The following is a 26,517-nucleotide window of genomic DNA, read 5'->3' as shown; positions in this document are numbered from 1 at the left end:
TCTTTGCCTACCCACATCTGGTCACCAGTCTCTTTGGGCCACAGATTTCTTTCTGAGCTATGAGGAACAGGTCCCTTGGGAGCTCTGCTTTCACCAGGACGGAGGAAAACAAGGTGGTTCTGAGCCCTTCTCCTCTGCTCTGTTTATCTAACCTCTGGGATCTGCCTGAGTCAGACAGCTGGAGACAGATTAATTCTGAGCAGAGGCAAGACCGATCCTCTTTTCCACACCCTGGGACTAACTTCTTGGTCCTTCAGCAGTCAGTCATAGATCTAATCGAGCAAGATCTTGATCAAACAGTTTGCTATATACGTAGACTCTGACATGGGATGATGTCAGACTGTTTCAGAAAAGGAGACAATATCCCATCAGGAAATGAAATCACACAAGAAATCTAACACTGGGTTTGCTTTATGTGGTGGGAGAAGGGAAGGAATCATAGAATCATAGACTTTAAGGTCAGAAAGGATCATTATGACCGTCTAGTCTGATATGGCACAATGCAGGCCATAGAATCTCACCCACCCACTCCTGTAACACACCCCTGACCTATGTCTGAGCTATGGAAGTCCTCAAATCGTGGTTTTAAAGACTTCAAGGTGCAGAGAATCCTCCAGCAAGTGACCCCTGCCCCACGCTGCAGAGGAAGGTGAACCCCCCCACCGGACCTCTGCCAATCTGCCCAGGAGGAAAATTCCTTCCCGACCCCAAATATGGCTATCAGCTAAACCCTGAGCATGTGGGCAAGACTCACCAGCCAGACTCCCAGGAAAGAATTCTCCATAGTAACTCAGATCCAGCCCTATCTAGTGTCCCACCACAGGCCATTGGGCATATTTACCACTAATAGTCAAAGATCAATTAATTGCCAAAATTAGGCTATCCCATCATACCATCCCCTCCATAAACATATCAAGCTTAGTCTTGAAGCCAGATATGTCTTTTGCCTCCCCTTGGAAGGCTCCCCTTGGAAGGCTGTTCCAGAACTTCACTCCTTTGATGGTTAGAAACCGTCGTCTAATTTCAAGTCTAAACTTCCCGATGGCCAGTTTGTATCCATTTATTCTTGTGTCCACATTGGTACTGATCTTGAATAATTCCTCTCCCTCCCTGGTATGTATCCTTCTGATATATTTATAGAGACCAATCATATCTCCCCTCAGTCTTCTTTTGGTTAGGCTAAACAAGCCAAGCTCTTTGAGTCTCCTTTCAAAACACAGGTTTTCCATTCCTCAGATCATCCTAGCAGCCCTTCTCTGTATCGGTTCCAGTTTGAATTCATCCTTCTTAAACATGGGAGACCAGAACTGCACCCAGTATTCCAGATGAGGTCTCACCAGTGCCTTGTATAATAGTACTAACACCTCCTTATCTCCACTAGAAATACCTCGCCTGATGCATCCCAAGACCGCATTAGCTTTTTTCACAGCCATATCACATTGGCGGTTCATAGTTACTCCAAGGTCCTTCTCCTCCTCTGTTACTTCCAAGTGATGCGTCCCCAGTTTATAATAAAAATTCTTGTTATTAATCCCTAAATCCATGACCTTGCACTTTTCACTATTAAATTTCATCCTATTACTATTACTCCAGTTTACAAGGTCATCCAGATCTTCCTGTATGATATCCCGGTCTCTCTCTGTATTGGCAGTACTTCCCAGCTTTGTATCATCTGCAAACTTTATTAGAACATTCCCACTTTTTGTGCCGAGGTCAGTAATAAAAAGATTAAATAAGATTGGTCCCCAAACTGATCCCTGAGGAACTCCACTAGTAACCTCCTTCCAGCTTGACAATTCACCTTTAAGTATGACCCTTTGTAGTCTCCCCTTTAACCAGTTCCTTATCCACCTTTCAATTTTCATATTGATCCCCATCTTTTCCAATTTAGCTAATAATTCCCCATGTGCAACCATATCAAATGCCTTACTGAAATTGAGGTAAATTAGATCCACTGCATTTCCTTTGTCTAAAAAATCTGTTATCTTCTCAAAGAAAGAGATCAGGTTGGTTCGGCACGATCTATCTTCTGTAAAACCATGTTGTATTTTGTCCCAGTTACCATTGACCTCAATTTCCTTAACTACTTTCTTCTTCAAAATTTTTTCCAAGACCTTACATACTACAGACGTCAAACTTACAGGCCTGTGGTTACCCGGATCACTTTTTTCCCCTTTCTTAAAAATAGGAACTATGTTAGCAATTCTCCAGTCATACGGTACAACCCCTGAGTTGAAAGTTTCATTAAAAATTCTTGCTAATGGGCTTCCAATTTCATGTGCCAGTTCCTTGAATAGTCTTGGACGAAGATTATCTGGGCCCCCCGATTTAGTCCCATTAAGCTGTCCGAGTTTGGCTTCTACCTCGGATGTAGTAATATCTACCTCAATATCCTCATTCCTATTGGTCATCCTACCATTATCCCTAAGCTCCTCATTAGCCTAATTAAAGACTGAGGCAAAGTATTTTTTTAGATATTGGGCCATGCCTAAATTATCCTTAATCTCTACTCCAACCTCAGTGTTTAGCAGGCCCACTTCTTCTTTCTTTGTTTTCTTCTTATTTATATGGCTATAGAACCTTTTACTATTGGTTTTAATTCCCTTTGCAAAGTCCAACTCTACATGGCTTTTGGCTTTCTCACTTTATCCCTACATGTTCTGACTTCAATAAGGTAGCTTTCCTTGCTGATCCCTCCCATCTTCCACTCCTTGTAGGCTTTCTGCTTTTTCTTAACCACCTCTCTGAGATGCTTGCTCATGCAGCTAGGTCTACAACTCCTGCCTATGAGTTTTTTCCCCTTTCTTGGGATGCAGGCTTCTGATAGTTTCTGTAACCTTGACTGGAAGTAATTCCAGGCCTCCTCCACCTTTAGATCAACAAGTTCTTCAGTCCAATCCACTTCCCTAACTAATTTCCTTAATTTTTTACGGTTAGCCCTTTTGAAATCAAAACCCATAGTCGCAGATCTATTTTTGTTTACCCTTCCATTTAGTTTGAACTGAATTAGCTCATGATCGCTTGAACCAAGATTGTCCCCTACAACCATTTCTTCTATGAAATCCTCACTACTCACCAAAACCAAATCTAAAATGGCATCCCCTCTCGTTGGTTCAGCAACTACTTGGTGAAGGAATCCATCAGCTATTGCATTCAGGAAAATCTGAGCCCTATTATTACTACTAGCACTTGTCCTCCAGTCTATATCTGGGAAGTTAAAATCTCTCATGATCACACAATTCCCATTAGTATTTACTTCATTAAAAACATTAAAGAGGTTTCTATCCATAACCAAATTAGATCCCGGTGGTCTATAGCACACCCCAAGCACTATCCCAGGGGAGGCTCTAGTAGCTTTCTTCCCCAGTGTGATTTTTGCCCAGACAGACTCTGTCTTATCCATTCCATCGCTTCTTATTCCTTTACAGTCTAACCTCATCATCGATATACAATGCTACTCCACCACCTTTACCTTTATTTCTGTCTTTCCTAAAGAGCACATACCCTTCAATACCCATACTCCAGTCACGACTAATATTCCACCATGTTTCTGCTATCCCTATAATTTCTGGTTTTACTTCCTGCACCAGTAGCTCTAGTTCCTCCATTTTGTTACCTAGGCTCCTCGCATTAGTGTACAAACACCTTAATTTTTGCTGTTTGGCTTCGCTCACATTCTTTACCCCATTAGGCACAGACATTCTACCATCAGTATCACCTATTAGACTGGTATCTACACTACCCTTCCTCCTTATGTCCATTCTCCTACCCACGGCTGTATCCTTTCTTACTTTGTTTTCTTCCCTCTCAATGTTAAAATCCAGCGTGGAGATTACCTGGACATCTCCCAACCATCTCCCCCAGATTCCTAGTTTAAAGCTCTCTTAATCAGTTGTGCCAGCCTCCATCCTAGAAATCTATTTCCCTCCCTACTCAGGTAAAGTCCATCCCGAGAGAACTGTCCTCTCTCCATGAATGCTTCCCAGTGGCCATACATCCCAAAGCCCTCCTTACAGCACCACTGCCTGAGCCATCTGTTGATGGAAGGAGAGGAGAGGAGAGGACAGAATTGAGGGGTTGGGAGTTGGGGGAAGAGAGAAAGATTGTGAAGAAGCTCTCCCTTTTATAATTACTCTGACATTCCCTCATTATTATTGCTGAACTTTTCAAACATACGGATACTTGGGATATAACCTGATCTCTGATACATGCATGCAAATCTATTCCAAACTCTACAAGCATTAAACCAATGAATCTTCCCCAGACTCCTGTGGAGGAAGTAGGCTACTTAAGAGATCACTGTCCTTGGTTACAGACAGGGAAAACTGAGGTAGACCAATTAAATGACTTGACCAAATGGCCTCATTAGGTACCAGGTAGCTTTGGTTCTTTTTCTGCCTCTGGTGTTGATGTGCTGTGTGACTTTGACGAAGTCCCCAAGCCTCTCTATGCCTCAGTTTCCTCATCTGTAAAATGGGGATAATAATGATTGCAGAAGTGCTTAGCAGGATGGATCACACCGTACATGAGCCTCGCAGATGGGATTAGGAGCCAGATGCCACTTGTCAGCTCCAAGCAGGAAGAATGGATAATGAAGGACCCACTGGAGTTCCCTCCAACCAGCCAGTTCTATCTTCAGCTATGACCAATAGAAGCCTCGTGTATCTGAAGGCTAAAAAATACAGGTTCCACTCATTTCCTTCCCAAACTCCACCTGAGAGAAGAGAGGTGAGCAGCCACAATGAGTCATTGTCCCAGGAACCAGGTCAAGAAGCCAACAATCAAAGTGGAAACTGACTATGACACTGGTGATTTAGAGCAGCAGCAAACATTTTTTACTATTTCTCCAGTTTTGCTGTGCGCGGGACAAAGAGGAGTCTTTTCTGAACTCCTACACCAAACAATGTGCCCAAAAGTCAAACTGTTACAAGAAAACAAATGCAGAAGAGCCAAATTCTGCTCCTGAGTGTGCTTGCAGAACTGGAATCTTCTGATACACAGGTAGAAGTGGAATTTAACTCAGTGCTGCGCTTCTGGTCTTGTCTCTCTTGTGCTGTGGTTACACTTTGTGATAACACACTATTGTGACCCTGAGAACCCCTCAGTGCCAAACGGCAAAGGTTTCAATGTTCTGTAACAGAAACTATCAGGTCTGACAAACTCACTACATCTAACACACTGCTTTCATAGTATTTATCCACAAAGGGCTGTGTAAGGTGGCTAATCGAAGCTTACATCACACTGGGTAATGTATTTAGGGGTGATATTTAAGGAGTTATGTACATGTGCTGAAGATATGTTCAGAGGCAGAGTTGGCAGACAAGTTCTCTGTTAGACGTAGGATGTTTATTCACCTGTCTCAGTTCATCTGAAAGTTAAGCACCATCAGCTAGACACAATGGGATCTACACTGGCATTCCAAATCAACACAAGGATATGATGTCAACACAGGAAGACATTGGAGGCTAAACCCACAGGTGGCTGTCTTGTCTCTGGGGTGCAAACACAACTTCGCAGTATAAGAGAAAAGACAGAGGACCTCTGTGTTATCCATTTACTGAGAAAACCCTTTGAAGGGTAGGGGTATACATGAAAACCTGCATCCAGGTTATGACTGACAACCAGCAGCTCTGCCAAAGACTGAATCCTTGGGAGAGAATCTACTCTAGAAAAAGAAAAGATAACCATTGGGAAGGGCAGACCTAGAACTGCGTTTTAAGTTTTGTTTTATATATGTAACCAGTTCTGCTTCCAAGATTCTTACTCACCATTCACTTGAATCTTTGTTGATAAATGTATTTTTGTTTTTATTATAAATACTTCTTAGGGCTGGAGCAGGAAGTGTGAATCCTCCATTGATTCAAACAAGCTGGTGCGTATACTGTTCCCTCGGGAACAGTGAACCTGGCAATTCCTGTGAGTGTCCAGTGTCAGGGGCCGGATACCACAGAGGGATGCTTCTGAGGTGTTCCAGGACTGGGGTGCACCAAGTGAGAACCTCCCAGGCAAAGTAAGGGCTGGCAGAGCCCTGAGGAGAGTTCTTGAGTGACAAAAGGCTTGGAATTGTCAGGGAGATGATACCCAGCTACCACCAGGACTCCCTCACACTGGAGGCTGGGGGTAACAAGGCGACTCACACTCCTGGGCACCCCAAGGAAGCATCACAATGATGACACAGCTGCTATGTCCCCCATTCAACTTGAGCACTTGTAGACCTCAGCTTTACTTACAAGTTTATTGTGCCCGTGGTGAGCGCGCTGACAATCCAGCGCAGGTCCAACGTTTTGAAGGGGATCACAATCATGCTGACATTTTCTGCCAGGTCTCGGAAGCTCTCGGGGTAAACAAAGTGGTGAGTGGTTTTGCTTCCAACGTCCGATTCAAACCCGGCGGTTGGAGCACGATTCATTCTGCAACCGAGAAAGGAGAGAGAGAAAAAAAATCAAGAGGAAAATTGTTTCCCAAACTTACTTGCTGGGGTGTGTGGAGAATACAATTACTAGGCAGGGTCCTCATCTCCATTAAGGGTACATCTGCTCTGCAATCGGAAGGTGTGATTGCAGTCCATGAGAGCAGGTTTCACGGTCTGTTACAGCAGTGAAACCTGCTCTCAGGGACGCTGTTGTAACCGATGCACAAGGATCAGCTATTGATTGAGTGGCTCCCACGACACTCCCATGAGGAGGGCAACTCTCATCTCAATTTTACAGATGAGGAAACTGAGGCTCAAATTGGTTAAGGGACATGTCAAAAGTTGCACTGTGAATAAATGTCAGAGCTTGGACTAAAACCCAAGTTCCCTAGCTCCCAGTCACGTGTGCTAACCAATGGAGCATGCCACTGAGCTCTTCACACACACAAATGACAGCTCTGATATGGAGGATGTTGACCATGACATTCCATCTTTCACACTGATCCTTTACTGTTACCAAAAATAAGCCCCGAGCAAGATAAAGCTCAGCTGGCTTTAGGCTGTTTCACAAACTTCATAACCAACCTGGGCTCAGAGAAAGGGCGGTTTGAGCCTTGAGTGAATCAGATCTGTTGGAGGGTCTAGCAGTTTCAATGGCAGTCTGGGGCTTCATTTGAACCCAGAACACAGCCAGACTCCGGGGTCACAGCACAAACCCACTGGGATTGAAACCAAAGAAAAATCTAAAGGAACTGCCACTGTCAGCCTCAGCCAGCCATTCGTAGAGCCCCCATTGAGTGCAGTAAGAGCTGTTTGAATATCTAAGGACAGAACAGGGCCGAATCAATCATTCTGATTGGAAGGGAACTCTCAAGGTGAGCTGGGCTCTGCTCGTGCTTGGAGTTCTTCATCCTGAAAGTAGCACTTTCCCAGTGGTCTCAAGGCCAAGCTAGTTAATTACATTGTATGAATTCTGACACCACGGTCAAAATTATCTACAAATAATTTAAAAAGTCTCTAGATCTTTTCTTTTATCTGAGCTGGTATTGAACCAGCGCCCCCGAAGAGTGCGAGAACTCACTGTGCTGGTTGAGATTTAAACAAAGCTTCTGACCGCTGTGGCATTTGAATCCCCCATTGCATGTTCTGCAAAGATAAGGTTATTCAACCCATATATCCAGGCTAAATTCCAATTGGGGAAGTTCCATTCTGCCTCATTAAAATAACCCCTGCAATTTCAGCTGGACACGATGGTCATCATTTGCTACTTTAGAGGACTAGTGATGCTGCCCACTGTAACACAACTGGTGTTGTCTAGTTGCTTCCTGTCCTACCTGGGGTTTACTGTCCACTGTAGAACAGCTACTTCATTCCACTGCATGTCAGTAGCGAGTGAAGTGATTTCATAGAGAATTTTTTTATGCAAATCATAGAATATCAGGGTTGGAAGGGACCTCAGGAGGTCATCTAGTCCAACCCCCTGCTCAAAGCAGGACCAATCCCCAATTTTTGCCCCAGATCCCTAAATGGCCCCCTCAAGGATTGAACACACAACCCTGGGTTTAGCAGGCCAATGCTCAAACCACTGAGCTATCCCTCCCCCCCTTTCTGGGTAGAGTACACCAGAGTAAAAGCTAGCAGAATTTGGCCTTTTATATCAGTTTAAGTTTGTAAAAGTCATGTTGGGAGCCCAACTATCTGCAGTAAAAGCAAATATCACATTTATTTAAAATCTCCGGTTTTTAGACGAAGAATCGGACACACAATTATGAGGCGCCTGGCATCATTTACAGCAGGCATAATGCCATGTTAGGACAGTTAACTCGTGGAGCCAAATTCCACCCTGGTCAAAATAGCCCAGTTATGCTAGTGGAGTGATGCTAAGGATGCATTTGACCAGCTGGGGGGCCTGATCCTGCAAGGAGCAGAGTACTTTCAACTCCATTGATTTCATTGGGAATTGAGGGTGTTCAGCATCAATGCAGGATTTGCTCCTCTGTTTGGTTCAGAGAGGGACACTAATTCCCAGTTCTGATCTTGAGGGGGAAGTAATGTGCTAGTTGCTAAGGGTCCAGTCCCACTCACATGAAAGTCAGCTCAAGAGAAGAATGAGGGGGGATTTGTTAGCTGCTTTCAACTACCTGAAAGGGGGTTCCAAAGAGGATGGATCTAGACTGTTTTCAGTGGTAGCAGATGACAGAACGAGGAGTAATGGTCTCAAGTTGCAGTGGGGGAGGTTTAGGTTGGATATTAGGAAAAACTTTTTCACTAGGAGGGTAGTGAAACACTGGAATGCATTACCTAGGGAGGTGGTGGAATCTCCTTCCTTAGAGGTTTTTAAGGTCAGGTTTGACAAAGCCCTGGCTGGGATGATTTAGTTGGGGATTGGTCCTGCTTTGAGCAGAGGGTTGGACTAGATGACCTTCTGAGGTCCCTTCCAACCCTGATACTCTATTATTCTATAAGTATTACCAATTACTTCAGTGGGATTTCACTCAGGACCCAAGCACTGGATTCTGCTCTGACATGAATCACCCTGCAGCCCTGTGGACTCACAGGATGCACAGCAATGCAGAATTTGGCCCTACAAATGCTGGCAAATGTTAAATAACTGAGTCAATCAGGAGGTTCAGGATCCCTGAGTCTCTTCTGTACTCACCTGAGCACGAAGTCGTGGGCATCGATATCTTGGCCGTATTGAGATTGCCTAAGGTTCCCGGAGTTCCCCACGACAGCACACCTTCTGCACCGGGAGACGTCTCTCTCCAGCAGCTGCTCCCCATCTCCAGGAATGATCTCAAACAATTCCTTGATAGTGTCATTGATATTTTTAGGATTGCCCTCTCCTTGCAATTTCTGTTGGGAAGAACAGGGTCACTCGGGTCATGAACACAGAAGGCTTTTATCAAAGCGGGGTGTTGCTCACTTCTTCCTGATGCTCGGCTGTGCTCATTGACAGCACCGATGGCATTCCCGGCAAGACGTGCTGCAACAGTTCTCAGTTTGGGTTGGGGGGGAGGGGGAATCAAGTGATGATACCTCCCATCCCACACGTTTTAACCTGATTTCCCCCTCTTTTCACTTGCCTCCCCACCCCTTTCCTCTCCATCTGCCAACAGTGTGACATGTGACAATGGCACATCCCCTTCAGTTCATGCCTCCAGCACTGAATTCAGTAGGACACACATGCCTCTGGTTTCCCAGAGCCTAATCCTTCCTCTGCGATAGCCCCTTGACAGCCCTCTCATGCTGTGTTGAGGGCAGAACAGCACCTTTCCAGGGCACTATCTCCAGCTATGCTGGGCTGTGGAGGAGCCAGCTGGTAGCTGGGGGAGGGGGAAGCCACCATCAGTGAGAGCAGACCCCAGAGCAACCCAGAATCCTGGAGCTGCAGAGCTACCTTCCCTCTGCATCTGGGCAGCACCTGCTGAAAACAGGAGTCCTCTCCCTGCCCATCTGCCCTGCACACAGCCCTGGGGATATGGCCTAAGTTCACAGTTCAGATTCTGACACGTTACCGTCCGCTTCCCTCAGAGCTGTTAGAGAGCTACTATCCTATATACAGATGTACCTTTGCTGCTTTAATATGCGTGGCAAAATTTTACTCCCCTGCCCATACAGCATTCTGAAATGAAAATCTAGACAGGGTTTTTGCATCTCCACTGGGACTGTTTACTTTAGAGGACCAGAGAAAGAGGGGATCTGATAAAGCTACACAAAGTAATGAAGGTGGCAAATTCATAACTGATAAGAGGAAATACCTTTTTGCACAACACAGAACTGGTCTGAGGAACTTACAGCCACAAGATATCATTGAGGCTAAGAGTTTAGCAGGAGTACTCAAAAGAGATTAGACTTTTATATGGACAATTAGAATTTCCACACTTACAGCAAAGATTAAAATAAGTGTTTTGGAAAGGAGCTAAATGTTCATGCATCAGGCACTCAGACAAGCTCTAAATAAAGAGGGGTCAGGAAGCAACTTTCTCTGCGGGCAGGTTATTCCATTATTTGGTGTTCTTATACCTTTCTCTGCAGCAGCTGGTACTGACCACTGTTAGAGATACAATACTGGTTAAGTTGGACCACTGGTCTGAGCCAGTCTGGCACGTTCTGTGTTTTCACCTGGACATATTTTCTCTCTGGCTACACTAATATTCCCTGCAGTATTTCAGTGTAAAAAATGTAAACCGCACAACTCACTCTCTTGCTTTTCTTCCTTTCTCAGGAGTGGCACTGTGTAAAAGCCCATTCAAACCACTAATGGCTGTACATCTGGATAAGCATGGCAAAAATAATCCAAGAGTAAGGATGAAAGGAGCCAAATCAGTCAACATTAGTACAGTGTCTGCCCAGTCCAGGGTGTGCAGTCAAGCAATTGGAGCACAGGCTGATAGTCAAGAACTTGTACTGAAACCCTGGGTTCACTTAAGTCAATGGACTTTAAAGCTCCCACTGACTTCAGCAGAATCAGGATTTCATCCCTGGATTCCATTCTTTGTGGTGTCACTAATTTGCCATGCATCTTGGGCAAATCACTATCATGTCTGTGTGCCTCAGGCTCCCAATGGGAAGCACAATTCTTTAAGTGCTAAGTATTTTATTATTATTATAAAATGTCACATGTGATGAGGCAAATATGTGCTCATATAGATCTAAACTCTGTAAGTCGTTTATGAACAGCCAACCAATCCAAAATATATTTTCAAAGCAAGTTTTTTCAAGCATAGCAACAGCCTTTAAGGACAGAGGGACTGATCCAGAGCCCAGTCTAATCACTGAGAGTATCCATTGGTTCTGTGGGCTTTGATTTGGATCAGGCCATATAGCCACAACCCGTCTGACCGTCTCAGATGCAGCTTGTTTTGAGTTACCTGAACACATAGAGTAATGTCTTATGTGTGTACAATCAAATACATTCTTAGGCCTCACAAAACCAATTTTTTAAATACACAAATCTTTCCAGAAAAAGTCATCCTTGAGCTGATTACATACCTGAGAAAATTCAGGCCAAGAGGTAATTTTTAGAAAGTACTAAGGCTTTCAATAAAATTGCCTTCTCAGCCATAACTATACATCAGTAGATCAAAGCAGAATTACCTTTTTATGGGCTTGAAGAGTCAAAAGCCAAACTGCACATTGCTATGGATAGGGTTATCTGTTTATATAGTTCTGGGGTCAAACTCTGATTTCTGTTACACCAATGTAAATCTGAAGGAACACCATTGAAACTGATTTAATTAAAGAGTGGTATCAGGAAAACCAGGACTTTAATTTTCAATTTCCCCTTAGCTTTATATTATAATAAAAACTATAATAGAGGTCATTACTGTTTACATTACAAAATCACCCAGAGTTCCTAAAGAGGACCAGGACTGCATTCAACTGTGCGCTATTCACATATAAAAGAGAAGGCAGTCCTTGCCCCAGCGTGCACCGTAAATGTCCTGTTTGCACTTGCTTATAATTTTCTCAGCTATTCTCTTTTTGGACTAAATTTTGTTCCTTAATCTCAGCTCAAAGCTGATTGTTTTGGAATGTCAGCACAAACAACATTCAGCTGTTTGAGCTAAGAGAAAAGGTGCAGAGTTGAACTCAAAAGTGGGTGAATGTTAAAATTTTATGTGCAGCCATTTCTTACTGAAGAATATTTGCTTGGTTTGTTTAAAAATCTATTTTAATGAGCTAAATTATAAGCCATTAAAATTCATTTTCATCCATGCACAATTTTAGGACTGAGATTTTTGAGTTCTCATGCCATAGTCCCACAGCTGGGCTTTTCCTGTATCTCCAAAAGAGCGTATCGTGAGAGGTATGGATCAACAGCTTTGAAGAAGAAGTGGGATTCAATTAATGTTGTGTTCTAAACCTGACTGATCCCCTGTAGCCCTAGGCAAAATGCTAAGGGACAGTAAACCTGAAATCTAGCCAAGTTAAAAGTAGTTTCTGATTCTACAGTTGGCTCTGAATCAATTTTTGCAGTTTTACAGTTACATTTTCTTAAAGTGTTTTTAATGTTTTTCCTCTCTCCGGTTGCTGTGTAACCCACACATGTGAAAAGGGAAACCAACAAAGTATGGGCTTCATGAAACTGACTATATATGGAACTGTCAAAACAAAAGGCCCTCAAAAATGCCCTGACTAGTTGTTTCTCTTAATCTCTTTCAGATAATAATAATTACACATTTTCATGCAGAAAAGTCATTATTAGAATTGATGGTTTCCCTTTAAACTCTCTCCATCTCAACTGGCAAAATACAGATAATCCTGAATTTGCCTCATATGGCTGCTGCCAGGATTAATGTTTGTATAATGTTTTATACATGAAAAATGCTATATAAGTGTTTATGTTAATTCTATAGAATTAACATAGTGATGTAATTAACAGCTGTGCAAAACATTCTCACAAAGCTTTAAATACTGCACCTGCATTTTCAATTTACTCTTTTCTCCCTCTTTGTTTTTACAAACAGTTAAGTAATTTTAAAAAAGAAATTAATGCAAAACCCTATGTTGATGCAACAAACTCCACACTTAAAATCAAATCATGAAATGCAGAAGTTAGTATTTTCCTCCTTCATTTGTATTTCTTAAATATTGACAGTGAGTCTAATCCAGAATCCATTGAATTCCCTGGGATGCAGCATATTCTAAAGGATAGAGCAGTAGAAAGGCAACCATTCCTGCCTCTGCCACTGAACTGCTGTGTACCCTTGGGCAAGACACTTCACCTCTCCGTTTCTCTGCTTCCACTCCCAGGTTTAGTCTGTCTTGTCTTTTCAGACTGTAAACTCTTTAGGGCAGGGACTCTCTCTCACTCTGTGTTTGTAATGCCTAGTACAAGGAGGCCACTGGCCTGCAAGGCACTATCTTAATACAAATAACAAGTCTTTCTCTATTGGTCTCAATGAGGTTTGGATTATGTCCGGTGGGTTTTGTTCTCAAGACTGAAAGGAGGACACTGTACCTGTTTGCCCCTCCATGGAGTTGATAGCTTGTCTCTCTCACCAGCAGAAGCTGATCCCATAAAAAATATTACCTCACCCATCTTGGCCCTGCTGAAAGGAGGCAGATTGCCAGAAGGTTTCTAAAGATACATATTTATGCAGTATTTCCAGTCCAAGCATTCAGAAACCATGAGTCAGGTCCCCAAACAACCATTAGATGGCCTTAAAAATATCGAGATTCAAAAAAGCCAGTACACTGGGGAAAAGGTCTTTTTATTTTGCTTTCTGTTTTTCAAGCCTGTAAGTTTTCACATTTGCAAACTTTTCTCTACAGCCATGAGGGTTAGAAACTTAGTTTTTATTTTAGATGTAAGAGGAGTGTTTCAGTCAATCACATGACCCTGGGAACTGTGGCATTAAGAAAAACACCAACTACCCCAAGACTCCTCATAAAATCATGCTCTCATAGTAGTTGGATGAGTGATGTGTTTTAGTTAAGATAGCTGGGGGAGTTGGAGTGTGATTTTTACTTATAGCAGTTTTAATTTACTGACTTCAGAGGAGTTACTCTGCACTTACAACAGAATAAGTGAGATCAGAGTCTGACCTCTTAAGTGACATTTAAACACAAAGAAAAACAAGACAAGCAAGCAAACAAACACCCACTAAGAAAACTTTAAATAAATACTAACTCTAACACTAGGTTAATATAAGCTTTTTATTGGTCAGTGACTGAGTTTCTAGGTAGGTTTTAGGGTGCCAGATTATTATATTTCAGTCTAAACCCATTGACCTTACATTATTGCTTTCTTGTATTTCAACTGACCAAATACTGCAAAAGTAGCCACAGTATGTGTCACAGAGAAAATAACATTCTAAGTGAGTCAGCTAAGGAAGGAGGAAAACAAAAATGAGATAAACAGAGAACATTGCCTCACACAATATATTGTAAAAAGAAAAGGAGTACTTGTGGCACCTTAGAGACTAACCAATTTATTTGAGCATAAGCTTTCGTGAGCTACAGCTCACTTCATCGGATGTATATAATATATTGTGCCACGTTTTAACCACAAGGAGGCTAACACTTCAGCTTAAAAAAGAAAAACAACTAAAACACAAACCATAGCTCAGAAGATCAATGTCAGAGGGTTGGGCCAAATTTTGCTCTGAGTTACAATGAGTCCAGGGCTGGATCTGAAAGCAGAATCTGGGCCACACCTTATATAAAAGGATTATTTTGGTCATCTTGCTGAGGTCTAAGCAAGGAAAATGGGGTATGGGATCTTCAAGTTCACCACACTTTTTAAAACAAAGACCCAATGGGGTAATTCTTGACATGCCGTCTGCATGGGGAAAAGGGTGATAAGCCTATATCTGGTTTCAGAGTAGCAGCCGTGTTTGTCTGTATTCGCAAAAAGAAAAGGAGGACTTGTGGCACCTTAGAGACTAACAAATTTATTTGAGCATAAGCTTTCGTGAGCTACAGCATCTGATGAAGTGAGCTGTAGCTTACGAAAGCTTATGCTCAAATAAATTTGTTAGTCTCTAAGATGCCACAAGTCCTCCTTTTCCTATATCCTGTGTAACTCAAGCAATCATTTACAACATGCAACTCTTACTCTTTTAGGGTCCAATCCTGACAACAGGTCTTTTGCTATTGACTTCAGTAAGGGCAGGACCGGGTCTATACCTAAGAGTAAAGAACATTTCTAGATACTGGGCCAAATCCTGCTGTTGATTTTTCATGGGTGTATTGGAGAGACCCACCTTTTACAGTGATGTAGTTGAGAGCATCACCTGGGCAAGGGTATGAAAGTGATGCGCAGAGACAAGAACAGGAAAAGACGTCTCCCTTTTGCACCTGTCTCTAGGCCTCAGGTGAAACTGAGGCATTCAGATATTGGCTCACATGTTCTGAGAACAGCCGTCATTTTCATGCTACTGGACAGTCTGATCCTACAACATTTATTTCCATGAATAATCCTTACAGTCCTAATACATGATTATGCATGGGAGTAAGGGCGGCAGGATCAGGCCTTTAGACTGTAAGCTCTTTGGGGGCCAAGGCTGTCTTTGTGTCTTGCCCAGTATCAAGCCCTCATCTGTGTTTAACAGGAATATGGTATAGTTCCACAGATACACAATAGCTCCACTGCGGTCAAAATAAGGTCTACACTACACTGCCAACAAAACAGTTACACCTCAGCCCCTCTGCTGTCACTGTTCCCCTGAAAGCAAGTTTAAGCCACTGCTAGCAAGCCACAGTCCCCTCAGCAGCTATTGTTTCAATCACAATTACAGGAAAAAGTCAGGCCTTTCCTGCCTGTAGCCTCCCAGGCCTTTCCTGCCTGTAGCCTCATTCCCTATGCTGCAGGTTTCTCTACTGGAGATTACTTGCTCCCCAGCAGCCTCTCTACTCCACTCCAGTATCCCTGGGAATCCCTCCTGGGCAGCTTCCTGTTACTCCTTCTAGGAGAGTGAGCTGATCCCTGCTCAGGTCCGCCTCCCTTTGAAGCCCCTGGAGGAGAGGAAGGTGATCGGGAACATTCAACATGGATTCACCAAGGGAAAGTCATACCTGACCAACCTGATTGCCTTCTGTGATAACTGGCTCTGTGGATATGGGGAAAGCAGTGGACGGGATATCTCTTGACTTTAGAAAAGCTTTTGATATGGTCTCCCACAGTATTCTTGCCATCAAATTAAAGTATGGATTGGATGAATGGACTATAAGGTGGATAGAAAGCTGGCTACCAACTGGCTAACAGCAGTTCTGCAGAAAAGGACCTGGAGATTACAGTGGATGACAAGCTGGATATGATTCAACAGTGTGCCCTTGTTGCCAAGAAGACTAACGACATATTCGGCTGCATTAGTAGGAGCATTGCCAGCAGATTGAGGGAAGTGATTATTCCCCTCTACTCAGCACTGGTGAGGCCACATCTGGTGTATTGTGTCCAGTTTTGGACCCCCCACCACAGAAAGGATGTGGACAAATTGGAGAGAGTCCAGCAGAGGGCAACAAAAATGATTAGGGGGCTGGGGCACATGACTTACAAGGAGAGGCTGAGGGAATTGGGGTTATTTAGTCTGTAGAAGAGAAGAGTGAGGGGAGATTTGATAGCAGCCTTCAACTACCTGAAGGGGGGGTTCCAAAGAGGATGGAGGTAGGCTGTTCTCAGTGGTGGCAGATGACAGAACAAGGAGCAATGGTCTCAAGTTGAAGTGGGGGAGGTCTAGGTTGGATATTCGGAAAAAATATTTCACTAGGAGGGTGGTGAAGCACTGGAATGCGTTACCTAAGGAGGTGGTGGAATCTCTGTCCTTAGAGTTTTTAAGGCCTGGCTTGACAAAGCCCTGGCTGGGTTGATTTAGTTGGGATTGGTCCTGCTTTGAGCAGGGGGTTGGACTAGATGATCTCCTGAGGTCTCTTCCAACCCTAATCTTCTTTGATTCTATTCCTTAGTAAGTAGGGTGGGCTGAACCCAGAGCAAGCGCCCTGGTATAGTGACACATAAAGCCTCAGGAAGGCAGAAAGCAGCGTAACTCCCATTGATTTCAATAAGAGTTACACACCTAAACACATCTGAGGAGCTGGCTGAAAGATATTTCAGGGCTGGAGGCTACGAATGAGGCACAGTGGAAGGGACTGGCTTCATTTCAGAATAGGGATTTCTACTCCATAGCCAATTAATTCTCACAGTCAACGGGAATTTCCTATTGGCTATCAAGCTGGCTAACTGCAGTAGCTAATTAGCTCACTCTCAAACTGTTTGAAACCTCCCTCCCAAATCTGAATCCTCCCTGTCTGAAATAAAGCATTGGTGGGAGGGGCCTCCCCACTGCACACAGGATGGACAACATAAGAGTTTAGGACAGGAAGGGTAGACGATTTCTATGTTCAAGTGAAATTGCGGGGAAAATGGATATTCTGTACGCAGACAGAATGTAATTAGCACCCACGCTGGAATTTTGCCAGCACACTGGAACCGATAAACATACTTTTGCAGTTTAACAACTTAGACCACATTCGCCCAAACAACACCACATACTCGGGCCCTGAGTCAGCAAAGCTCTAAAGCACATGCTTAAATAACGTTAGTGTGTGCTGAATAGGTATGAGATTACTCACAGACTTAAAGCACATGCTTAATTTCTTTGCTAAATCGGGGCCTAAGTGTTCCAAATGCAAGTACAAAAAACTGCATTATGGTCAAATAGGACCCAATCCAATTTCCACTGACATAAATTGGAATCCATTCACTGATTTCAATGGGATCTGGATCAGGCTATCGTGCCACAGAGGAATAATCATAGGGGATGCTTCTTCCTAAATGGCACCTGTCATGAAGTGGATAGTTTAGATCCTGTAATTATACAATCAAAGAAAGCAGTGCTAGTTCTTATTCAGACAGAATTTCTAATTTTTTAAAAAAAAATACTGCTATTTTCTCAAACTCAGTAGCTCATGGCAATGAGTTCCACAGGTTAATTCCATTGTATAAGAAGTTTCTCTTTTGAATTAGCCGTTTTTGGTGGGAGAAGAAGAGGAATAATTTTGCGGTTAAAACACAGGACTGGTGTTTGAGAGCTCTGGGTTCAATGCTGAGCTCTTCCACAGACGGTTATCACCCTGGATAACTCACTATGTGCTTCAATTCTTTATCTGGAAAATGAGAACAATATTACTAACTTCCTCCCACCCTTTGACTGTCTTGTCTATTTAGACTGTAAACTCTTTGCGGGAGGGACTGTCTCTCACGAGTAGACAGTGCCTAGGCCCAGTTGAGGTCTCTAATTATTACAGAAATACAAACAATAATTACACTACAAATTTTACACACACATACGCACCCCTACTTACCAGCCACCACTTGTAGCTCTCCTCTGGAATGAAGGTGTTCCGAGTGGTCAGGAAAGGTTGAACAGTCTGATTAAACCTCTCGTCGAACCAGAAGGAAAGTCCCAGCTCGGGAACACATGAACTACAGCTGCATGGTCTCTGGGAGTATTTCATTAGTTTTTTTAACTGCGTGACAATCTGCTTGGGATCCCAGGTGACCATCACCGAACTGTTAGTGTAATTCAGCAAGAACGACGTTATCGTGATGACAAACAATAAGGCAAGTGTAAACATTTTCAGATTTTTCTTCTTGACGGCGACCATCTTTCCTTTGGGGTTCCTTAGCCTGGCTGTCAGCCTGTGACTCAGTGACCGTGGTAAGGCAAAGAGAAAGGTTGTCACAGGTTCACAGGCTTTTTCTATGATCAGATGTTTAGGCCAAACAAAGAAATTCAGTTATCTTCACTGGCAAGGGGAGAGGCTTCGTTTTACCCTGGAGTGATTTAAAGCAGCAAAATTGGATTGTCCTTTTCTTTCCCTTTTAAAAATGATCCCAGATCTCTCTCTTCAACTCGCCTGGAAGCTGCTAATTTCTCCCACTGAGCATTTAATCAAAACTGATAATGATGATTTCCTTTCCCCATTCAGGAAGATTGAGAGGTAATTAATATCAATGTCTGAGACTCGGTTTCCTGTATGGGAGTAAAACTTGAACTACAGGAGCTAGATAAAAGAAGGCTGCTTTTTCCTTAAAATTATTTCATTAATGTGGCCATTAAGATCATCCTGTGGCTTTGGTCCCAGGTGATACAGGCACCTTGATGCTCATTTCAATCACAGAGAGTCACTTGCCATCTGCAGACACACAAAAGGAAAAAAAAAAAAAACAACACAGTCAGAGATGTTCGAGTTCCCATCAACTCAGTTTCTGTTTTGCTTTCCCCACCCCCTGGCTTCCCTGGCTTCAGATCATCTCAAGAACCACAGTAATAAAGTTGGCTGCACCTTCTGTCTAGGACTTGCACTCTGAGAAGTTTCACAGCAGTATCTCCAGAGGGAGGACTCAGGGGCCTATAGAAATCGAATCACTGTCTGTTGATTTAATGATTATGGAGCTAAGGCCCTTTTAAATTACCCTTTGCAGACACCACACGAAATCAGCTCATCACCTTAGACTGATCTTGATACCCGCCAGTTACACAGAGTATTTATAACTAAGAATAACCGATCAAGAAAGCAGAGGGCAAAAGGGAGAGGGAGCGAGAGGGACACACACATACAACCGCATCCACAAGTTAGTGGACCATATGATTTACAAAGCCCCAAGAAATAACAGGTCCTAAGCAATCAGAAAGGGGGACGGAAATCAGGCCAGAAGCGCGCTCTGTTCTAGAAACGCTTTTGAAAGGGTTAAGGAGCTTTGGAGGGGTATTTTTTCCTACCTCTACTATCAGTGTCAGAGAAGAGGATAGGGCCAGCCCCGACCTAAAATGTTTTCATGGGATATTGGGTGTCCACCAGGGGAAGACCCCACACTTTTGCTTGCTTTGCTCTTTGCCTCAGGCAGAAATCAACGGGCGTTAGCTGCCGGCGTTTGAGGAGCTGGGCTACAAAGACGAAGGCCTGGTTTACATTTAAAGCTTAGACTGGCACATCTGCGGTAGTCAGCGTGTGGTGGGAATTTTGAATTGTTTGAGGGGGAGAAAAGTGACATTGTTTAAATAATGCATCCTGTACATTTTTTGGGGGGGAAAAAATCAAAACCAACCTCACTGTAATTTTTAATGTAATGAAGAGCTTCCAATAAAAATTGGTAGGAACGTTTTTTTTTTTTTTTAAGAAAAAACAAAAAGTGACACCCCCCCCTTCTGAACCCTTCAAAAGGAAAGCAACACTTCAAAAGTTCATTGTTTTCGTTGAGCTAGTTTTTCATTTCACAAACAGCTCTATTATTACACTGCTCCTCACTTAAAGACAGGTTTCAGAGTAGCAGCCGTGTTAGTCTGTATTCGCAAAAAGAAAAGCAGTACTTGTGGAAACTTAGAGACTAGCAAATTTATCTAATTTATTAGTACCACAAGTACTCCTTTTCTTTTTCCTCATTTAAAGTTGTCCTGGTTAATGTTGTTTCGTGTTACGTTGCTGACCAATTAGGGAACATGCTCGTTTAAAGTTGTGCAGTGCTCCCTTATAGTGTCGTTTGGCAGCCGCCTGCTTTGTCCACAGCTTTCCCAGGAAGAGCAGCCCATTGCAGCTAGCTGGTGGGGGCTTGGAACCAGGGTGGGCCAGCAGCCCCCCATCAGCCCCCCACTCCCCTAAGTTCCCTGTGCAGTAGCCACCCAGCAGGCTATCAATTGCCGGCGGTTCAGCTGTCCCTTCCCCCACTGCCATGTGCTGCTCCTGCCCTCTGCCTTGGAGTTGCTCCCGGGAGCCTCCTGCTTGCTGTGTGGGGGGCAGGGGGGAAGACGGAGGACTAATGTCAGGGTGTCCCCCTCCCCCCTGCACCCCGCTTACCCTATCTTCCATAGAGCGGGGGGGGGGGGGGGGTGACACACGACAGGGCTCAGGACAGTGGGAGCTTCCTGGCAGCAGCTGCCATCTCAGCTTGCTGATTAGCTTAAAAAGACAATGTACTTAGAGTGGGGTCAGCATACTTAAAGGAGCAATATGCTTCTCTCTCACACACACGCGGTGTGCGTCTCTGTCTCTGTCTGCCATGCTGTCTCCCTTCCCTCCATTCGTGCTGCCTTGTAGCGTGTGAGGCCACATTAACAATGAGTTAACCTTTGAGGGCTCACCAATTGCTAGTTCATCATTTAGCAGTAAGGCCTTCCCTGGGAAATATCCCACCCTCTGACTTCACCACCTCAACCAAGCTTCACAATCATCATCCCAGCGTACCAGTATCAAATTGTTTGTTTAAGACTTATACTGTGTGTGTGTATGTGTGTGTATATACATATATATATAGTCCTTTGTCTTGTGAAAAAAATTGCCCTGGAACCTAACCCCCCCCCCGCTATTTACGTTAATTCTTATGGGGAAATTGGATTCACTTAACATCGTTTAGCTTAAAGTCGCATTTTTCAGGAACATAAATACAACGTTAAATGAGAGGTTACTGTATTACACTTACTGGGGGACTCAATGATATTTCAGATCACAAGGAAATGAGAGGGGTGCTGATGGTAGGGAAGGATGGTGATGCAGCTAGGGCTGGTAGTCAGGGCCCCCGCGTTCTATTCCTGGCTCTCCTACAGGCTTCCCGTCTGGTCTCAGGGAAGTACCCAGGGTAAAAATGCTTTGAATAGCAACCCCTGATTTTGGGCACCTCAGTTTGAGACAACATAGGCCTGCTTTTCCGAGTAAGTTCCAAGAAGATTGTGAGTACTCAGCACCTCTGAACATCTGGCCCAAAACCAGGCACCTAAAATTGGCAGCCACTTTTGAAAATCTCATGCTTCATTTCTCTCATTTGTGTAACAGGGATAATAATGCCAACAGACTTCAAAAGGGAGTTGTGCAGCTAAATTAATTACTCTTTGCAAGGTGCTTTGGGTGCCACCTATGGTTGGGGCTGAACAAATACATTATAGGGTTTCAGAGACTGAAAAGTGTTCCCAAAGTTCACCGGCAAGTACAGGGGTACATGAGTTTGCTTGTTGCAAGAGCATAAGTGTAAGGACAAGTGTTCTCCTTCACTGTAACAGGACAGTTCAGAAGCTACAGGTATTTTACAGGATCATATTCCACAACAAATGTGTTTGCTAATGAATATTGTTGTGGCTTTTGCTCTCGGTCTCCCACTCTATGCCTTAGCAGCTCAAGGGGATTGGAGGGCTTGAGGAGGAAACCTACAGTATTATATCAAACGTTCACACTCCCAGAGCATGTACCCTAGACATACACTAAGAGACTCTGCACTTTCACTTACTCTGCAGTCCTGTTGCTTACCAAAAAGGACTGGGCTCCATATGTGAACTAGCTCCTTACCTCACCAATGAGCAGGCTGTGTGGATAGGTGAACTCCTTCGTTTTTGCTCCTGCCTAGGGCGTGAGGCTCTGCTCCAGGGACTGAGAACCAGACCCAGTCCACAGGCGCTAACTGCATGCAGAACAGCATGCAGAGATTAGAGTCTGCTTCTAGGAATTTGTGCCATTTTAGAACACTCACCAATACAGAGGTCCAGGACTCTGCTGGCATCAGCCCAATGAGGTTACAACAGAAAGAAATCTACAGTGAAATCACTGAGTTGCAGTGATCTGCCCTGTGTTCTAATTCCCATAGGAGTAGAACTTACAGAAAATTGGCACAAGAGAGGTGTGTGAAACTGCTAACCCCAAACATTTAGAAATCACAAATAAGCCCCAAGCAGTCATGGGATTTTGCAAAAAATCATACATGCTGGGCTTTCTTCATTTGCCTTCTGGTTTTTGGTGTTCACGTTTTCAGGATAACAGAGCTAAAACGTACGTTTTAATAAATGAAAGCTGAGAGGCTCATGTAATCGCATTACTCCAGTAGGGCTTCGTGGAAAACACCAAATATCGTGAGGTTCGTAATACAATCATGGGAGTTGGCAACACTGTTAAGAGATGAGTTGAGCTAGCATGTTTGGATCTAGAGTTGCTATTGGGCTTGTCTACATAAGTTGCTCAGAAAAAATAATCTGAATTAACTAAAGTAGTGAATTTAAAGTGAATTAGTTAAACCACATTAAACCCATGTGCACACTCTTATTCATAACTAAATAATCCACTTTAAATTTACACTTTTAGTTAATTTGGGTTCATATTCCAGAGGCTTGATCCATACTTAAAGGGTATATTGGCATAGCGATGTGGTTAGGGATGTGAAAAAAACCACACCTGTGACTGACATAGATATGTCGACAAACTCCCCAGGATACATGAAGCTATGTCAACAAAAAAGGATTTCTGTCAACAGAGCCAACACAACTCAGGGAGCTGGTGTTCCCACACTGACAGAAAAATGCCTTCTGTTTGTGTTGGCTTGGTCTACTCCAGGGGTCTATGTTCACACAGCTATGCCAACATAACCATGACGGCATAGGCTCTGTAGTGAAGCCATACCCTGAGTATCTGCATATAAACAAGCCCTTTGGAGACTGGGTTCCTGGTTAATCCAGGAGAAGGGTGAGATGATTCAGAAATCTCACAGCTGGCCTAGAGAGGTAGGATGGTCTTCTGGTTAATAAGATCATAGTTCAATACCTATCTTTCTGTATGACTTTGGGCAACTCACTAAGAGTATGATTACATTGCAATGTAAGCCATGGGTTAATAGAATTCAAGTTGCAGACCTGGGGTTTGTTGACCTAGATCGTTTGAGTGTCTACACTCATTTGTAACCCCAGGTTAGGAATTGTTGAATCCTGGGTCCCAACCTGGGGTGCCAGTGTCTACATGGCATTATGAGGGCCCGAGCCCAACCACCCTCTCACAACGTGGCCGCTCTAGCCCTTTGTACATGGTACAGTGTGGGAAAACATGACTGTCCACCAAACTTGACTGACCAGAAGACGAAGGAAGTTGCCCTTTGGAATTGTGGGATACTTTCGGCAGACTCCCAGAGCATGAGTCTAATGGGGCTATGTCTACACTGCAAAGCAATAGAGCTTGACCCCTGGGTCCCAGCTTGACCTGGTTTAGCATAATTTGTGTGTAGACAGAAGGGGAGTTAGATCTGAGTTCAAATCCTGGGTTTACATTTCAGTGTAGATATACCCTTAATCTCTCTGTGTTTCATCTGTAAAATAGGGGCAATACTTCTTTTGTCTAGTTAGACTAAGAGTTGTATAATGGGGAAGCTATTGCAAAATAAACTAGGTGTGAATTTAAAGCTTAATTACTATTTTGTATTAACGTGCCAGTAACACTCTTACTCTGCACTGAGACTGCCTTTGTGTGGTTTAGATTAATCACTTCCAAAGCAGTTTAGGCTAATCTAAACAAAGGTGCTCTTAATGTGGAATAAGAGTGTGCACATCGGCAGCTAGTGTGGAATAGTGATTCTGGGCAAATTCCCCATTGCAGACAAGCCCTAAAAACTCTTCAGGGCAGGGCGTGGCTCCTGGTGTATGTTTGTGCAGTGCCTAGCACAATGGGACCCTGATTGTGGTTGCAATACAAAATAATTAATCGCAATGTCAGTTCTTGCAAGAATTCTCCCATTTTGTTCTAAGATGAGGCCCCCTCCCTCATTCCCATTCCAGATCTGATCCAGAAGCAAAGCCACAGGAGCCAATGGATTCAACTTGTCTCCTTACATTTGAGGGATGCGGAGTTGGCACTCCAGTCTGGATCCCATCTCTGGTTTTGAAAAGCAAAGTGGAGAAACCCAGAAAACTCTGAAAACTTTTGTTCAAAAATGAAGCAGCCTTCCCTTTCTCAGCTTTCCTTCTCTCAGACACAGCTCATTTGATTTATTCCAAACTTCTCCCCCAAAAATCAAAATCAAAATCATCTAAACACAAAAAATAAGGCCCAAAGGGTTTCTTTGCTGAAGGTCAGAAGGGGAGGGGGTGCCAAAAACCCCCCAACAAGGCAGAGGATTGAAAGTGGTACTAGCGTGGCTTTAGGAGTGTATTCATGCATCACTGACTTTGCCTGTATGTGACAGCTGACCATGCACGGGAGAGTCAGTTTCCCTCTCCCAGTGCATCAGCCTGCACTAATATTGCTTTTGCAACATTCTTCATACTAAGGAAAGGAAGTGTAAATATTTTTTTGCCATTTTGACTTGTATGCAGGCAAAATTCAGACGCAGCCACTCCCCAGCAGAGGAAGAGGGAGACAATTAGGGACAAAGCTTATACTGAAGAACAGTGTTTGTCTCGGCTGAAGCTTTGAGAAATTACATTCACTATGCAAAGAGAACCTCCTTTAAGAAAATGTCATGGCTGCAAAGTAAAGTGCTCAAAAGCCAGGAAATCATTAACTCAGTGTTGCACATGCAACCTTAACTCTTGTAGGCACCCAACCTTAACTCTGCCCGCCTTTTATATATGCATTACTACTATGCAGACTTTACTTGTATGGTTACATTTACTATTTTTGCAGGCTCGTTTCCTCTGTCAGGACCTGATCTAAAGTCCATCAAAGTCAAAGACTTCAGTAATCTTTGGATCAGGCCCTCAGCATGCAGAGTGGACAGGGAACTGTGGAGTTAGGCTCCATGGCACAAAGGGGGGTTGCATCCACCGCGCATTCCTTATCTAATGTAACTTGCATTGGTCTAAGGTGCCTATCGTGGGATCTGAGGCTCTGATTCAAAGTCCACTGAAGTCAATGGGAAGACTAACTGGATTTCAATTAGCTTTAGATCAGGCCCATTGTGCCTTTAAGCCTTGTTCCCATCAGGGGCCCCCAGGAGTTTCAGTAATTCAGGCTGCAGTCTAACACTGGCTAGAGCTGGCCCGGACTACAACAGACAAAGCAGAATTCCCAGTGTCCTCATTTCAAGTTTTCCATCTTGAGATATTTGCATGTGGCCCAAATAAATACAATAAGAAAATAATAATAATAATAATAATTAATCCACCTTTAAAAGAAGTTGAAGATTGTGGCCCAAAATCAACAACCCACCCAAAATCACCTCTGCCACCCAAATCCTGAAATTAGATCCTCAATTTAGGGAAGCCAGAGCTGGATCATTCAATTGTTCTCACCTTAGTCTGCTGAAGTCAGACTCTTAAAAATACTGGACCAAAAACCCCTTTTCAAAATTTAATTTCCTGGGGTATTTTTTGTCTGTTTTAAAGAAAAGAAAAGAACCTTTCACAGAAAAAAACTTGTAAAATGAGTAATGTTTATGCAAGAGATCTACTCTCGCGTTCAGAATAAACATAAATTTTGCCAGGATAATTTTAACCTCAGTGGTGAGTTAAACACAAATTTAGACTTTTAGTTGACACACTTGTCTCCACTGTTTCCAGAGACATGTTCAGATCTCCTTTTATAGCACATGTGAGGCAGGTGAGAAACCAGATGAGCTCGTGTGGACCTTTTCCAGCGTATAAATACACACCTGACACCCAATTTTAATTCATTTTATTTACTGATTCCTGTGTTTGCTCATGTTTTTTTAAGAGTACGCCTATTAAGAAAGTTGGTTCATGAGACTGACAATGTGATGCTGTTGGACCTGAAGCCCGGTGAAGTGAACGGAAAGATTCTCACAGACGTTTGGACAATGCTCAGTCTTTTGCCTCAAGGTCACCATTTAAACCCCTACGGTGGTCAAAATTCTCATCATCTGCCCATTCTTCACTATGAATTTGGATGGTCTCACC

The 26,517-nt window shown here is 43.4% G+C and overlaps 1 protein-coding gene across 1 annotated transcript in view; it reads right to left on the bottom strand.

Annotated features, from left to right (window-relative positions):
• The window catches only part of ST3GAL1 (ST3 beta-galactoside alpha-2,3-sialyltransferase 1), a 29,929-nt gene extending 11,403 nt beyond the window's left edge, over nt 1-18,526 (bottom strand). The window contains exons 1-3 of the mRNA XM_077808829.1: nt 18,224-18,526; nt 9,072-9,268; nt 6,231-6,410 (exon numbers count right to left, since the gene is read on the bottom strand). Coding sequence (XP_077664955.1) covers nt 6,231-6,410; nt 9,072-9,268; nt 18,224-18,526 — 680 coding nt within the window. The remainder of the gene's footprint in view (nt 1-6,230; nt 6,411-9,071; nt 9,269-18,223) is intronic.
• Nucleotides 18,527-26,517: the final 7,991 nt, after the last annotated feature.

The sequence above is a fragment of the Eretmochelys imbricata genome, chromosome 2 (assembly GCF_965152235.1).
Source record: "Eretmochelys imbricata isolate rEreImb1 chromosome 2, rEreImb1.hap1, whole genome shotgun sequence".
NCBI classification, from domain to species: Eukaryota; Metazoa; Chordata; order Testudines; family Cheloniidae; genus Eretmochelys; species Eretmochelys imbricata.
The sequence above is the reverse complement of the archived record's forward strand: the minus strand, read 5'-3'. Positions and strand labels throughout refer to the sequence as shown.